General features: G+C 35.8%; 1 protein-coding gene and 1 pseudogene across 5 annotated transcripts in view; both read right to left on the bottom strand.

The window, feature by feature from the left end:
- Positions 1-17,920, bottom strand: part of RAVER2 (ribonucleoprotein, PTB binding 2) — a 117,286-nt gene that overhangs the window by 74,795 nt on the left and 24,571 nt on the right. For 4 of the 5 annotated variants that reach the window (XR_010341204.1, XM_064372440.1, XM_021667687.2 and 1 more), the window contains exons 2-3: positions 10,308-10,374; positions 1,278-1,747 (exon numbers count right to left, since the gene is read on the bottom strand). Coding sequence is in view for 4 of the 5 variants with exons in the window: in XM_064372440.1 (XP_064228510.1) it covers positions 1,278-1,747; positions 10,308-10,374 (537 nt within the window). In the remaining variant the exon portion in view is untranslated. Of the gene's footprint in view, positions 1-1,277; positions 1,748-10,307; positions 10,375-14,187; positions 14,286-17,920 lie in introns of all 5 variants that reach the window. The other variant, XM_064372442.1, reaches the window with a different exon arrangement.
- Positions 9,421-9,571, bottom strand: LOC135273545 (U2 spliceosomal RNA; annotated as a pseudogene).

Here is a 17,920-nt window from a genome sequence, read left to right as displayed (position 1 = left end):
TGTTAAAAATATATAGTACTGCATAATTTCACTCATGTATGGAAGCTTAAAAAGTTGATCTTGTAGAAGTATAGTGTAGAATAGAAGATACCAGGGGCTGGGGAGATTGGTGTGGGGGCTTGGGGAGATATTGGTTTAAAAATGCAACATTTCAGTTAAGTAAGAAAAATAGGTTCAACAGATCTTTTGGACAACATGATGACTACAGTTAATAACAACATTGTATTCTGGAAAAATGCTATGAGAGTGGATGTTAAGTGTTCTTACCACAAAAATGATAACTATGTGAGGTAATACACATGTTAATTAGCTCAATTTAGCCATTTCACAATGTATATATACTTCAAAACATCATGTTATACATGATGAATACTATTTTAACTGTCAACTTAAAAAATAAATATATGTGTGAGTGTATATATATGTACTTCAAAACTTCTACTGCAATACTAGGAACTCAACAAATGTATCATTAAAGAAAAAACCCAAAGGAGGACAGGAAACAAGGGAGGTAAGAGGAAAAGGAGAATGGATGGGAAAGGAGGGTGGTAAAAGGGAAGAGAGAGAAGGAAGAAATGGAGAGAAACAAGACAGAAATAACTGATCAGCTTCTATCAAAACTCTGTAAGGAAAGGAGTTATATACAGTATATATGTGTGTATATATATTTATTAGAATGTATTTAATTTTACTATGATAAAATGCTTGAAAATTCTCACCAGTGTTATCAGTTTTCAGGAGCTTCTCTAGATGTCTCATCTACCGTGACCACATTAAGACAGAACTATACATTCCTTTTAAACTTCATAATACTTTTCTATCCTCCATTATATCACTCTTCATATACGATTTGCAATTATTTGTTTATTTCTCAGCCTCTTCTACAAAATTCTGAGGTATTGATAAAGAGTATCTTTCCATTCTCTGCCTTTCTGACACTTGGCATAATGTCTGGCACACAGAAGATGGTAAATATAAGTTGGATAGATGAATGGATCAATGGATAAATGGTGGGGTGAATGGATGGAATGAGGTGAATGAGTAAGCAATGGATTTGCTAAGGCATACTTAACTACATTAACAATATACTTTGGCCTATAAACAGTGGAACTGTTTTAAAATTTCCCATAAGATCAAAGTCTTCCCTACAAAATAATGCAGAATTAAATCATACATTGTGTTAATCAAACAGGTATGATAAATTTGTGAGTATATGTAGATTAGATACATATGCATATATTTTAAAATATTTCCAATAATCTCTTAAAAATACATACCTGGCAAAACACTGGTTTATGAACACTGGAAAGAATTTGCAACAGCTCTTCTGAATCCCTGTAGTCACTGGGGAGTTTATCAATACAAAGGCACTTAGAATGAATGAGCTCTGAAGCCAATAGATTAACATCCATCCATTGTGCAAAGAGTGCTGATGCTCCCAACTGTTTACCCAATAGTTCCAATCTAGCCTTTGCAGCAAAGTCCTTTTTCATGTATTCCACAAATCCATAGCCTTTGGAATGGCCAGTAACTTCGCTATAGACCAGAAAACATCTCTCAATATTTCCATAAGCACGAACAAGTTCTTCAAACTCTTCTAATGTAAAAGAAATGGGCAGGTTGGTAATACACAGCAAAGCATCTGTTGGCTGAAGCTGGACTATTAAGTCTTTTCCTCTAAAAGAATATTGATGAAACATCTGAATTGCACTCTGGGCTTGTTCTCCATTCAATAAGGTAACAAAAGCTGGAAGATAACAAAATGAATTAAAGAGTTTTCTAGGCCAGTGTTTTCAAACTGTTTGAAAATACAGTAAGAAATACATCTTACTTCTATGATTTGGTACACATAAACATACACTTTTTTCTGAAACAAAATTATGAGGTAATACCTCTACTATATGTAATGCACTGTGATATTTTTTATTCTATTTCATTGGTTTTTAATGCTCACACCTCCATTAAACTAATTTCATCACCAGTAACCCGAATAGAAAGGACAGGGATTATATTAGAAGTTTCACTGTGAAATCCTACGATATTCTAGGGGGTTTTCTTAATCTTTTCCAATCACACACATATTTGATTTCCTCCCACCCAAAAACCTGTTATATAAAATTTTATGAAGCCTTTATATAAACCTTCACCGAAATAAAAATGAAGTCACAAAATCTTTCTTCTTAGAGTTCTCAAAGACCCTATTTGACAGCAAGGACCTGAAAAAACGAAGACACAGCAAAAACATCAAAATGCACAAGCGAGGCCATTTCTTTCTCCAATTCATGTGTATATGTCCTTAATATCAGATTAGATTGAAATAATACACAGACACTTATAATTTGGTACACTTTTTGATGAATAATATCCAATGAAAAGGTTACAGGATTCTGATCTTAAGACAAGATCTTGAGAGCCAGGTGCGGTGGCTCACGCCTGAAATCCCAGCACTTTGGGAGGCCGAGACAGGTGGATCACAAGGTCAGGAATTCAAGACCAGCCTGGTCAAGATGGTGAAACCCTGTCTCTACTAAAAATACAAAAATTATCTGGGCATGGTGGCATGCACTTGTAATCCCAGCTACTCAGGAGGCTGAGGCAGAGAACTGCTTAAACCTGGGAGGCGGAGGTTGCAGTGAGCCAAGATCACACCACTGCACTCCAGCCTGGGCGAAAGAGCAAGATTCCGTCTCAAAAAAAAAAAAGGACAAGATCTTGAATATTCACAAAACAATAAAAATCATGTGTCCTCAAAATCAAACACCGCATTTTCTCACTCATAGGTGGGTGTTGAACAATGAGAACACATGGACACAGGGAGGGGAGCACTATACACTGGGGTCTGTTGAGGGGAAATACGGGAGGGACAGCGGGGGGTGGGGAGTTGGGGAGAGATAGCATGGGGAGAAATGCCACATATAGGTGAAGGGGAGGAAGGTAGCAAATCACACTGCCACGTATGCACCTATGCAACAGTCTTGCATGTTCTTCACATGTACCCCAAAACCTAAAATGCAATTAAAAAAAAAAAGGACAAGATCTTGAATATTCACAAAACAATAAAAATCATGTGCCCTCAAAATCAAACACAGCATGTTCTCACTCATAGACGGGTGTTGAACAATGAGAACACATGGACACAGGGAGGGGAGCACTATACACTGGGGTCTGTTGGGGGGAAATAGGGGAGGGACAGTGGGGGGTGGGGAGTTGGGGAGAGATAGCATGGGGAGAAATGCCACATATAGGTGAAGGGGAGGAAGGAAGCAAATCACACTGCCATGTATGCACCTATGCAACAGTCTTGCATGTTCTTCACATGTACCCCAAAACCTAAAATGCAATAAAAAAAAAAAAAATCATGTGTCCTGCCTGCCTAATGAAGTTGTTCCAGCATCAAGCAACAAATGCATATGACAATTTATATGACTGAAAACATAATACAAATACAACATTCTAAATCAATGAAATATTATGTATATTCCTATCTTATAAAATTACATTTTAACCATATCAATTTGTTTACCTGTTGTAATAAAAGAATGTAAAAGGTTTTAAGCAAGTTTACAGGAAAAATTTAAAGCTCCCACTAAAAAAAATACATAGCAATCCACAAATTACAAATAAATAGCTCTCTCAAGTTCCTCTCCCTCTCTCTGAAATTTATAGTGAAGTTACCACACATGAACATTTAATTTACCCAAATTCAATTAGAACAGCATGGTGATATGCTGTATACAGCAAATATGTATACAGCAAGAGAGAGAGAAATAGTTTAAGTAGTATGGGCAATTCTGCCTGTCATTTCACTACACTGCCCTACCCTCAAATGTCTTAGTGCTTACGCAGCTCTCAGAGTAAGAGCCTCTCACCATACTGAGTGTGATGCTAACATTTAAAGAAACACATTTTTCATTTAACACATGCCCTGCATGCAAGAAAACTATTGCCAAAGGAACAGCTAACTGTTCCAACATCTCTTTTGCAGAAAATGGGAAAAAAATGGCTGTACTGACCCTATTGAGAGACTCTTAGTTTCTAACAACCTTTTGTAAAAGGCTTGATTTTGATTCTATGTCTTTTTTCCTTATGCTGACGTAAAATACCATTTGATTCCCAAAGTGCTGGGATTATAGTCATGAGCCACTGCACTAGTCCTTTCTTAACTTTCCTGATTCTCCTCATAACTGTCCAAGTTCTCTTTCCTCTATTCTTTTGCTAGCTCTTTCTCCTCCCCCACTCACACCTATAAAGTAGTACTCCTTGGGGTGCCTTCCTGGCAGAGTCACACACAGTAACACCTGTGTGGCCACATGTGTTACTCAATGTGTGGCCACTGAATCTCTTTTTTCTCACTCTATACCCTCTTCCTCTGGGGGCAATCATGCCCATTCCCATGTATTCCATATCATGTCCCAGATACCAAGTCTGGCACTGGAAATGTTTTGGTGAACACAACAGGTAAGATCCCTTTCAACACAGAGCTCACAATCTAATAGAGGATACTAGACATTTAACAAAGAGTTACAAATGTGGTATCACCAAAGGGGAAGTAGGAGGGGCTATGAAAGCAATGAGCAAAATAACCTCATCTGAGGACTTGCAGAAGGCCTCCAATACCATTATAACTCCCAAATCTATGTTTATAACCTTTAGTGCCACATATAGCTTCATACTGATTCCCAAACATAACTCATGATCCTCTAACATGAGGATCTCTGCCAAAAACAAAACAAAACAAAACAAATTCTAATACTGCTCATCTTCCTTTATTCCCTATTTTAGCTGGTCATGCAGCACTCACAAATCAGAAACCTGGGAATTAACCTAGACCCTGTCTCCCTGATTTCTCATATAAAAGGAATCCTCAAATTCCACCCATCTAATGGGTCTTGAATCCACCCCCCTTTCTTCATTCTTCTAGCTTTTTCTTTTTTTAATCCTTTCTCCACAGTGATGATAGAGTGATCTCTAAAAAACAGAAGTTTAATTGTGCCTGTTTACTGCCTTAAATGCAAAGGTTGGTTATTCCCCACAAAAAAAGTCAAGTGCCAGGTTGGTTCAGATACTCTACGATGCCCGTTATATCTAACTCCAGCCTCATTAACTAGTATACTTCCTCTCTTCCCCAACAGCTCTTTCATTCTCCAAAAACATGGAAATATTTGTAGCTCCCGGTAGAGATCCAGTTATTTCAGGTATTTATACATTACACATTTAATTCCCCTGCCTGTAAGATCACTCCCTATATCTTAGGATACCTGCAACCTTTTAGCTGATTTTCAAATTCAGCCCATGCATTACTACATCATGATCTCCAGGAAGCCTTCCCTGATCCTCTCTTACAGTTAGAGTTAACCATTTCTTTTTGTACCTCTCTATCTTGAACATTGCTTGGATTATTGCATATATCACATCACATTGTAATCTATTTGTTTAGATGCCTGCTACCCTACTAGACTGTGAGCTCCCTAAACTACTAATGAATATATTTCACCAGCTATCATGGTGCATGACATATAGTAGAAGCTTTGTGTTAGATGAATGAATAAATGCATATATAAATCAACTCGTACATTTAAAAACTGAATATCTCTTTTGCCTTCTCTTAGGTATCTGCATTTGCTCAACTAAACTAAGAGGTTTTATGAAGAATTTAAATAACATAATGAAACAAATTTAAAAGTTCATGCAGTAGGGAAAGGAGGTCACATTTTCTGTTCTATTGGTTCTTTCACGTTTTACCAAGACCACAAATTCTCTTAAAAAAAAAAAAATTCACACACTAGTTTTCATGGGAATGGTAGATGTCACAGAGAAAAGGCTGCAAGAGAATTTTGGGATTAATTATTTTATGGTTTTCCTAGTGAAATTTAAATATCCCACAACTGGTCCCAATTATTTTAAAAGACATTGCATGGTCTACTATTTAGTTTATTATTGAGTCCAATTTGAAGGCAAGCAAGTGCCAAAACTTCTTCCCCTAATGTATCCTATTTTACCAATAATAATTTCCTTATATCTATTATAGAAAGCTCTGACTGCAAGGTTATAGTTTAGAATTGTAACCATCTTTTATCAATTGAGTTATTAATTATATGTTTCGACAAACACCACTATAGGTCCTAAAATCCAAGGCAACATCATTTAATACAATTAATGATTTCTGTGTTGTGTGATTTTAGCAGGTAATTTAAGGTTTACAGTATACATTTTTAACTTATCACAGTCAACTGTCAAAAGTTATAACACTTCATGTACCGTATAAGGGACTTAAAACAGTGCAATCCCATTTCTCCTCTCCCAGCCTTTGTATTATCGCTGTTATACATTTTATTTCTACATGTGTTACAAATCTCACAATACAATGTTATTATTTTTGCTTTTAACAGTCTCTTATACTTTAAAGACATTTTAATATTAAGACAAAAGTCTTTACCCACATAATGACCATATCAAGTATTCATCATTTTGCTGGGTAGGTCGAGATTTCCATCCATAATTTTTCCTTCCTGCTTGCAGGACTTCCTTAAGTATTTCTTATAATGCAGGTCTAATGGTGATGATTCTTTTAACTTTTGTATGACTGAAAAATATCTCTACTTCATCACTGTTTTTGAAAGATATTTTCAATAGGTAAATAATTCTATGCTGACTCATTGTGGTTTTTTTTCTTTTGGTAAAGAATGAAAAGATGCTACCCTATGGTCTTCTCACTTGCGTTCTTTCCAAGGACCTATGGTTACCTTAATCTTTGTCCTGCTAAATGTATTAGTGATGCATCCTTTATTTCTGGATGCTTTTAAGACTCTCTATCACTAATTGTAAGCAATTTGATTACAACGTACCTTGTAGTTTTCTTCATGCTTTTGTGGTTGATGTTGGTTGAGCTCTGTGGATTTCTGGGATTAGAACTTTCATCAAAATTTAAAAACTTTTCATCCACTAATTCTTTGTTGTTGTTTTTTTTTTAACTATTCCTACCCCCAGGGACTCTAATTGCTCTTGAAGCTGTCCCACAGTTCACTGATACTCTGCTCATGTTTTACAATCCTTTTTCTATGTTTCATTTTGGATTGTTTCTATAATTGTTTTTAAGTTCACTATTTTCTTCTTCTACGATGTCTATTCTGTCATTAATCTTATCCAGTGTATTTCATGTCAGACATTGTAATTTTCATCTCCAGATATTTAATTTAGATATTTTGGATCTTCCATGTCTCCATTTACCATGTTCAGTCTTTACTATAACTTCTTATAGATATGAAACACTATTATAAAAACTGGTTTAATGTCTATTTTTATTAAGTCATCTGTGTCAATTCTAGGTCAGTTTCGAATGATTTTTTTTTCCTTGTTATACATTAGGTTTTCCTGCTTCTTCATCATGTCTGCTACTTTTTATTTTTTATTTTTTTTTGAGACAGAGTCTCACTCTGTCACCCAGGCCCAGGCTGAAGTGCAGTGACATGACGTTGGCTCACTGTAACCTCCGTTTCCTGGGTTCAAGCGATTCTTCTGCTTCAGCCTCCCGAGTAGCTGGGACTATAGGCACATGCATCACGCTCGGCTAATTTTTGTATTTTTAGTAAAGACAGTGTTTCACCATATTGGCCAGGCTGGTCTCAAACTCCTAACCTAATGATCCACCTGCCTAGGCATCTCAAAGTGCTGGGATTACAGGCATGAGCCATTGCGCTCAACCATCTGCTACTTTTTTATTAGATGTCTGACATCATAAATTTTACTTTGTCAGGTGTCAGATATTTTTGACCCACATAAATATTCTTCAGTTTTGTTCCAGGATGTGGTTAAGTTACAAGTTTGATCCTTTCTGGTCTTGTTTTTAAGTTTTGTTAGGTAGGACAGGAGCATCATTAGTCTCAAGTTAGTTTTCCCCATTCCCAAGACAATAACTTTCTGATTATTCCTTCTGATGCCCCATGAATTACGAGGTTTATCATCCTGATTGGTGGGAATATAATTCCTGGCTCTGTGTGAGCTGTGAAGACTGTTACCTCCAATCCCATTGTCAATATCTAGTAACATTGAAATTGTGCACACCTATGACTCAGAGCTTCAGTTATGGAGAAACAGTTGAAATGTATGTTAGTAGTCAACTAAAAGGCTATTTTGCATCACTTGAAATATTGGGAAAGTGAAAGCTTCCTGAATGCCAATCAGTAACAAAAACATTAATTGTAATAAATTTGCACAGTAATTACATGTAGTAGCTTAAATCAATGAACCTTAGTTATGCACATCAATGTAGAAAGACCTGAAAAGCAACGTTGAGTTAACAAAAAAAAAAGCAAGTTGCTAAATGAAACATACAGTAGAATACCATTTATGAAAATCTTAAAAAAGAGACTACCATTAATTATATATAGGTACATATGGTAAAATTACAGGTTAGTCAAGATACTGTGGTAACACTTCCCCACAATTTCAGTGGCATAGCAGAACAAAAGGCTTTCTTCTGATTCACGCTACATAATCCATGCTGAAGGTAAGGAAGGAAGGAAGTTTTGCTCATTATAGTCACTCTGAGACCTAGGTTGAAAGAGGTTCTGTGACCTTCCCCAATTACTTTATCACAGGTAAGTGTGAGCAGGAGACCACATGTTGGCTCTTACCTTGCGCTCAGAAGAAAAAGAACAAGAATTTGTGAACAGCTTTAATGACTATCACAATATAATGGCATAAATTGGAAAATATGCACCAAATTCATAAGTGCTTGCCCCTAGACAAGGAGGGAGGGAGGGAATGGAATCAGAGACTAGTAGAAAGTAAATTTATGGGTCAAATGTTATTTCTATTTCTAGATGAAGAATCACCACACTGTCTTCCACAATGGCTGAACTAATTTACACTCCCACCAACAGTGTAAGTGTTCCTATTTCTCCACATCCCCTCCAGCTTCTGTTGTCTCCAGATTTTTTTAATGATTGCCATTCTAACTGGGGTGAGATGATATCTCAACATGGTTTTCATAAGCATTTCTCTAATGACCGGTGATGATGAGCATTTTTTATATGTTTGTTGGCCGCATAAACGTCTTCTTTTAAAAAGTGTCTGTTCATATCCTTCACCCCAAATGCCCATCAATGATAGAATGGATAAAGAAAATGTGGCACATATACACCACGGAATACTATGCAGTCATTAAAAAGGATGAGTTCATGTCCTTTGCAGGGACATGGATGAAGCTGGAAACCATCATTCTCAGCAAATTGATATAAGAACAGAAAACCAAACACCACATGTTCTCACTCATAAGTGGGTGTTGAACAATCAGAACCCATGGACACAGGGAGGGGAACATCACACACTGGAGTCTGTTGGCAGGTAGCGGGGGTTAGGGGAGGGATAGCAGGAGGTGGGGAGATTAGGGAGGGATAATATTAGGAGAAATACCTAATGTAGGTGAATGAGGGATGGAGGCAGCAAACCACCACAGCATGTGTATACCTATGTAACAATCCTGCAAGATCTGCACATGTACCCCAGAACTTAAAGTATAATTTAAAAAAAGATATTACACTTGATCTTAGCCAAAAGGCCGAGAAGCAATTAAAAAAAGATATTATCAAAAAGAAATCTTTGAAAAGGAAACAGAATTTCTAGAAATAAAAATATATGCTCATTGAGAAAAAAAAAGAAAGTGAACTTCATCTTTATCTGTATGTTCCTTTTTACCATTTTTTTTAATATGAAGAAATTCAGCAGATCTATATGAGGGCTCTAGCTATGTATATACGTTGTAAAGATAAGATATTAGCATTTGATAATTTGGGAGTACATAAGTACATAGTGATTATGTTATCCTCCATACTTTATTTTTATTGTCTCTAAAGGATGCTTTCAAACAGCTGCATATTACATGCATAAAAAGGAAATAATCTAGTCCTTTAATCTCAAGGATATAAACTAATACTCAGAAAACCTAAGTGAGTTTCTCAGTTTGCCCAGCTAAAAGTCAAGTCTACATAGTCTCCTCACTAAATGCAGTAATATACAATTAAAATCGAGGAACTTCAAGTCTATGAAGAATGTTCACTGTAACAGAACATTTGTTATAAAAATGTGTAAGTCTCTAGTTAACATTATATTTTATTATATCTATGCGATCACTATTTAGGATACCAAAATTACCTTCAGAAAATAGATTTTGTGGGTTACATTTGCATGATTTAAGGCTTAAGAATTTCATTATTAGCTTAAGCATGAAAAGACACTAAGCTTTTCTATTCTATAATTAGTATATAGAGAATCAAAATGAAATTAGATGCTTAGAACAGAAATCTTACCTGTTCGTTTATTTCTGTCCACATAACAATACTTTAAGTCATAGTCTTTTAACAAATCATGAACTTCCTAAAAGAGGAAAAAAAAAACCACCATCAATTCAATAAACACATAAATGCTAAATAATAATCTAAATAAACTAAATAATCTAGCTCTATTAGCCTACCACCACAACCACCATTACCACTACAACTACCATTACCACCACTATGTCCCATGTAAAAAAAATTCTTTCATGGATCCCCATTACTCAATTAAATTAAATGTACTCAAGGTTCACCAGATATCCTACACATAGCCCACATTCCTGCACAATTGGAAGATTCACTATCTCATGAGTATACCATGCACTGTTCTCTTTCTACTGACACTTATTCCTTGACGTAGCACGTGGCAAGCATATCACTAAATTTCCCAAACTTTGCCTGAAATCACATGCATCTTTATGAAATCTCAGCTCAAATGTTCTTTCATGAAGCTGTTTCTGATAATTTTCCACAGAACATGACCTCTCCCTCCTTTATGTAAACAATGGTCATAACTTCCTTTATGCCTCTCTTGTGGAAATAAGTATTAATTTATATTTCTGCATGCTACATATAGAGCTCTTAACAAGTAATACACCTGTAGGTGCTCAGAGCACAAACATGTAGAAAAAATAAATGTAGACTGTAAACCTTAACTTACAGATCCCTGGATAGGAAAAAACTAACTACTAAGACATAGCATGTAGTTCCATTTATTTCCCCTTGGCTCCCCATGATAAACTGGTTTATGGCTCATTCTGCTTCTATTACTAACATAGCCTAAAGTTTTTTTTCTAATAGCACAACCTCTATCCATTTGGATGCCTACAAGAGTAGATTTCCTCTATTTCCCTAATCCTTTCTGTTAAACTGATAGTACTTAGGAACAGAAACTGTATTTTATATATTTATGTATTACCTGCCTTGCTTTGCATATGGTAGGCACTCAAACATACATTAAACTGAATATAATTTAATTATTTTGTTGTTAAATCAGTATGTGGCTCTGAAAAATTTTACTCATAATACATAACAGATGCAGTTACAATATACTCAAAGGAACTAGACTCACAGAGGTAGACATTCCAACTCCAGATTGGAGAGTTACAGCCAATCTGTTCTATACTGCAAATAAATATGCTAAATATACACAGGTACTACTATGTTAAGTATGTAACCTAAAATGCTTAATTCAATAATTTTATTATTGTTATTATAGTTATCATTTGTTTAGTTTTTACAAGGTATCAGGCACTGCATTCACTTTTATTAAAAATCAGGAAGAACAGAGTAAAGTTGTCAAAGACATATAGCTAGTAACTTGCTGAGAGGAGATTCACTCTAGCTGTCTGGCTCCAAGGATGTCACTCAACCTCTATGCCATATTGACTTATTCTTTCCAGCATTAACTTTAGAAACAGTACACTATCATTAACAGTTATAAAAGCAATACCACGAGTGCCCTAATAAGTAATCATGTAAGTAACGTAGAAATGGATGATAAATAAGAGGACAGTTACAAGTTAAAAAATATTCTCCCTTTTAAACCAACCCAAGAAGAAAAAAAAAAGAGTGATATAACTGGCAAAGTATAAAAATGAAGCTGGGTGAAAAAAGATAATCCTCTATGATACAAAAGATAAAGTTCATAACGTAGTATTCTTTATTAGCAACCAATATTAGAAACTTTAAAAAATATATACACTTAGCAATTTTGTAAAATAGTGTTTGCTGAATCATATGGTACTATGCTCAATATACAGATTAGTTTACATATGACTACCGTAATTTTTTATCTTGTGAGCTTAACATTTTCTTGAACTTATAAAAACATTTACCGTACTCTTCATTAAGAAAACATCACTGTCTCAATAGCATAACATATGCATCTTGCCAATCGACTAATTTAACACTTTATATAGAAGGTGACACGGTTTTTTTCTAAGGGATCCAGTGTGTGCTTTTAGTTGCACAGAATCTAATCTCTCATTTCCCTGGTTAACAGCCGTCAAATGCTAGATAAAGAAAACATGATACTGCTCTTCACATTATCAAGTATCCGTAAACAAATGACATGTTACATTACTCATTCAGCTAAGAGAATTAACCTAAGAGAGCTTAAGTATTCAAAGGTGCATTTTGCAACTTAGAAATTTTATGTTGAAAACACCCATACTTCTACTCATAGCTCTTCTATGTATCAGATGTGAAATACAGAGTTTGCCAAGTGGGAAACCCTACAAAGCTTCCTACAAAGAAAAACCCAATTATTTTTCTCCATGCCCTGGTTTCTTTGACCCAGGCAAAAGTGGGTCATCCCTCAATTTGAGCCTTGGCAAGTTGGCCAAATTAAAAACTTAAAACCTGAAAGAGTCCCAGTAACCATTTGCCAAAATAATTCTATGCCCCGTCACATAGAATTAAAAGGACTAAAATTAGAGCCTCCCTATACTAACCTAGCTTTGTAACATTTCCACTAACTTGCTGGTTTTAAGAAATGAAGTAGCACCTGTGATGAAAATACTTTGTCATCTGACTGCCAATGTCAAGATAAGTTAATAAAAATTGGTATTAGATAGCTTTAGTAACCTATTTCCAGACTAGATGCAGTATCACCTGCTGAAGTTAAGTGACAAGTTTTACAAATATGAAATGCTTTCTGGAGAGAGGATCGATAGCTTCCTCTCTCCAGAAAGCAGTCAATCAAAGCAGTTGGTCAAAGATCTCACCACCCGACCCTCAACAAAAAAGTTAACCATTGTTCCAGCCGATCTAGACTTCTTCGATGAAGCATGGCATTACTTATAAACTTGAACTACATTGTCTTCTAAGCTCTTCACACATTTAGTTTCAGTTTTTAAAAAAACTGTTCTAAGAAAGGTTTTCATAGATTAAAGCACACTACTTTTAAATTTCAGTCCTTTGGACTGGAAATAGGAAGCACATGCTTTTGTTAATTTTCTTTTAAAATGTTATGTAATTTGGTAAAATGAAAAGATTATCTGTAATATATGTTAAGTTATGAGTAGTAATAAAGAAAATAAACACTCAGAAACTCACTATCAAACTTGACTAGAACACTGACAACACTTGCATCTACTTCCGCATTCCTTCACTATTCCATTCCTCCACTTTCCTTACATGTAGGTCTGTATTTGTTATGTAGGCATGTAGCCCCAAACATTATATTGTTTCATATTACTTGTTTTTGAGCTCTATAAAAATGGTATTATGCTATTTTTAATCTTCTGTGCCTTGATTCTTAGACTCAATATTATGTTTCTACAATTCATTGTTCCATGCGGCCATGATTCATTTATTCACTGCTGTCTGCTATGCCATTCTATGACTATAGTATAATTTATGTATCCATTTTACTATGACTGAATATTTGGTTTGTTTCCAGGTTGTTGTTTTACTGTTAGTATTTTTTAAAAACTAACATCACATTCTTGTAAATTTCACCTATCCTCTGGCATTCATGTGCAAGAGCTCCTCAAGGAGAGAAATTCTGTGGTGTATGTATGCAAATAATCAACTTTACAAGGAAGTGCCAACTTGTTTGCCAGAATAGTGTACCAGTGTACAGTCCCATCAACAGCAGATAAAAGTCCTGCTGATCCACTCCTTTCAATGCTTGGTGTTATTAGACTTAAGTTTTCTCAATTTAATGAATATAAAACTGTGTCTCTCACTGTGGCCTTAATTTGCATTCCATGATTAATAATGTAGAGCACTTTGGGAGGCTGAGGCGGGTGGATCACGAGGTCAAGAGATCGAGACCATCCTGGTCAACATGGTGAAATCCTGTCTCTACTAAAAATACAAAAAATTAGCCGGGCATGGTGGCGCATACCTGTAATCCCAGCTACTCAGGAGGCTGAGGTAGGAGAATTGCCTGAACCCAGGAGGCGGAGGTTGCGGTGAGCCGAGATCGCGCCATCGCACTACAGCCTGGGTAACAAGAGAGAAACTCCGTCTCAAAAAGAAAAATAATAAAATAATAATAATGTAGGGCATTGTGATTGCTAGTTTTACATGTCAATTTAGCCACAGTGTCCAGTTATTTAATCAAACAGTAATCTAGGTGTTGCTATGAAGGTATTTTGTATGTGTGGTTAATATCTATAATCAGTTGATGAGTAAAGGAGGTTACCTTAGATAATGTGGGAAAGAAGGGGACTTTATCCAATCAATTGAAGGTCTTATGAGCAGTAAGTGAAGTTTCCTGGAGAAGTTCTGCCTCAAGACTACAGCATCAACAGCTGCCTGAGTTTCCAGCCTGCTGGCATGCCCTACAGACTTTGGACTCGCCAGCCTCTACAATCGTGAACCAATTCCTTAAAATAATATATTCTGAGTGCTCACCTTTTGTTAACTGTATTATGAATGTATTTTCTACAACGTGATCAGTCACTGTGTTTATATGTGGGATTTTGGGTGAAGTTTTTCATTTTAATAATATTAAATTTATCAATCTTTTTCCTTAAAATGTGGGCTTTTTCTGCCTTAGGAAGTCCTTTCCTAAAAAATGGTCATAAAGAGATCTTATTTTGTCTTTCAATCATTTTAAATTTTTTCCTTTTACATTTCAGTTTTCAGTGAGTTTGGAGTTGGTTTTTGTGTGCTGTAAGTTTTTTTTTTTTTCCTTTTCCCAAAAGGGAAATTAGTTTTATTTTTTCCCATATGGGTAATCAACTGTTAGGACACCATAACTGTACTGTCCATCCTTTCCTCAATGATCTGCAAGGCCATCTCTCTTATAAGTCAAGTTCCAAGATATACATGGATATTTTTGTCTCTTGCTTCTGGTTCCATTAGACATTTTGTCTATTCTGTGCTAATATTATACTGTCATAAATAAACCTTTAAAATATTGATATATTACAAAACAAATCCTCTTTTTTATTGATGTACAATATTCATTTTGGAATATACATCAATTTAACTCATATCCTGTTGATGAAAATATGAGCTGTTTCTAGTTTGAGGCTATCAAGAATAAAGCTGGTAGCAGAATTGATGAGTAGAATATACTAATGAGTAAAATTGTTAAATTATATGGTGGTAGGGGTGTGTGTGTGTGTGTGTGTGTGTGTGTGTGTGTGTGTTTGAGATGATGTTTCACTCTTGTCCCCAGGCTGGAGTGCAATGGCATGATCTTGGTTTACTGCAACCTCCACTTCACAGGTTCAAGTGATTCTCCAGCCTCAGCATCTGGAGCAGCTGGGATTACAGGTGCCCACCACCATGCCTGGCTAATTTTTGTATTTTTAGTAGAGACAGGGTTTTGCCATGTTGACCAGTCTGGTCTTGAACTCCTGACCTCAGGTGATCCACCCACCTTAGCCTCCCAAAGTGCTGGGATTGCACGAGTGAACCACCACCCCTGGCTGGTATATGTTTATCCTTAAGAGAAACTGCCAGTTTTCCAAAAATTTTTAACCAATTTGTACATTTACTGGCAGAATATGCGTTCCAATTGCTCTACTTTCTAGCCAACACCTGGTCTTGCCTGTCTTAATTTCAGCCATTCTGGTGGGAGTGGGATATCTAACTATGGCCTTAATTTGTATTTCCTTGATGAACAATGATATTACTGACCTTTTAATATGTCATTTGGATATTCCTTTTTTTGTGAAATGCCTGTTCGAATCTTTCATCTGTTTTTAACTAGACTACCTTTTTTATTAACTTGTAGAATTTCATTATAAGCTCTGGATATCAGTCTCCTTTGTCAAATACTGATATTGCAAACATCCTCTTCTAGCCTGTGGTTTGCCTACTGGCTTATTAGTAATGTCTTTTTGATGAGAAGACATTAATTTTGCCAAAGTCCCATCTATCACATGATATCTACTTTTCTAGTTAATATCTTTTGTGATGTCTTTAAGAAATCCTTACCCAAGGTCATGAAGACAAAGATCTATCTTTTCTTCTGGAATGTTTATTGTCTTAACATTTAGACTATGACTCATCTGAATAGAATATTTCTAAGTGGTATTAGGTAGGAGTCAAGGTTCATTAGGTAGAATGTCAAGCTGCCCCAGCATCATCTGTTGAAAAACCTATTCTTTCCACCACTGAGGTGCTATGTTCTGTGGGTTAATAGCTGGACTCCCCTCTGTTCCATTAGTGTACTTGTCTAGCCACTGTACCAATATCACACTAAATAAATTAGTTGAGCTTTACAGTAAGCTTTGAAATCTGGTTGTGTAAGTTTTCCAAGTTTTTATTTTTCAAAATTATCTTTGCCATTCTAGATTATTTGCATTTCTTTACAAATTTTAGAATCAGCGTATCAGTTTCCATTAAAAAAACAAAAATCTACTAGGATTTTGAGTGGACTTCATTGACACTATACATCAGTTTGGGAACAACTGACATCTAAATGAGACTGAGTCTTCCAATTCATAAATGTGGAATGTTCTTCCATTTATTTAGGTCTTCTTAAATTCTTCTCTGAAACATTTATAGTCTTTAGTATAGAGATTTTGCATATTTTTATTAGATTTTTTATACTGCATTTGACATTTTTGATGTTATCTGAAGTCAATTTTAAAAATCTGACTTTTAATTTTCTATTGATTGTTAGTATACAGAATTATCATTTACATTTGTACACTGACCTTATAGGTATCAATCTTACTAAATTCATTTAATTGTTATTATTTTTTAGACAAGGTCTCACTCAGGCTGGCGTACAGTGGCATGATCACTGCTCATTGCAGCTTCAACCTCCTAGACTCAAGTGATCATCCCACCTCAGCCCCCTGAGTAGCTGGGACTACAGGTGTGTGACACCAGGCCCAGCTAATTTTTTTTTTTTTTTTTTTTTTTTTTAGAGACGGGGTTTTGGTTATGTTGCCCAGGCTGGTCTCAAACTCCTGGGCTCAAACAATACACCTGACTGAGCCTCCCCAAGTCCTGGAATTATAGGCATAAACCACCATGCCTGGCCCACTTATTTCTAATAGCTTATTTATATATTCTTTTTTATCTTCTACATACACAATTATGTTATCTGCAAACAGACAGTTTTACATCTTTCTTTTGGATCTTTAAACTTTATTTATCTAGCCATAATGTGCTAGCTAGGATTTCAAATACAGTCTCGAATAATAGTGATCCCTGTACTGTTCCTAATCTCAAAAAGAAAGCTGTGAATATTTCACCATTGAATTTGATTGCTTTTGGCTTTTCTAGATAATCTTTATGTATGAAGAAATTCTTTTATATACCTGTTTGCTATAAGTATTATGATGTATGAGAGTTAAATTTTGCCAAGTGTTGTTTCTGAATCCATTGAAATGAGTTAAATCTCATCTTCGGGGAGGGATCCAAGATGGCTGAGTAGGAGCAGATCTGGATTGTAGCTCCTAGCAAGAGCGTGGAGGGTGAGTGGTCACTGCAATTCCAGATGGATTTTTATTGGCCACAGACCAGGAGATTCCCAGGCAGAGGAGCGCCAGGGGTCTCCAGCGCACTGTTTCAGTACAGCAGGTCTCCGCACAAAACTCACACAGGTCCGGGCGCCGTTTCAACTGGCAACTGGAGTGCCTGGGAGACAGAGTCGCCCGTTCAACTGA

The sequence above is a fragment of the Aotus nancymaae genome, unplaced genomic scaffold (assembly GCF_030222135.1).
Source record: "Aotus nancymaae isolate 86718 unplaced genomic scaffold, 86718_ANA_hifiasm-v0.15.2.pri h1tg000007l, whole genome shotgun sequence".
NCBI classification, from domain to species: domain Eukaryota; kingdom Metazoa; phylum Chordata; class Mammalia; order Primates; family Aotidae; genus Aotus; species Aotus nancymaae.
Note: the sequence above shows the minus strand (reverse complement) of the source record. Positions and strands in the feature narration are given on the sequence as shown.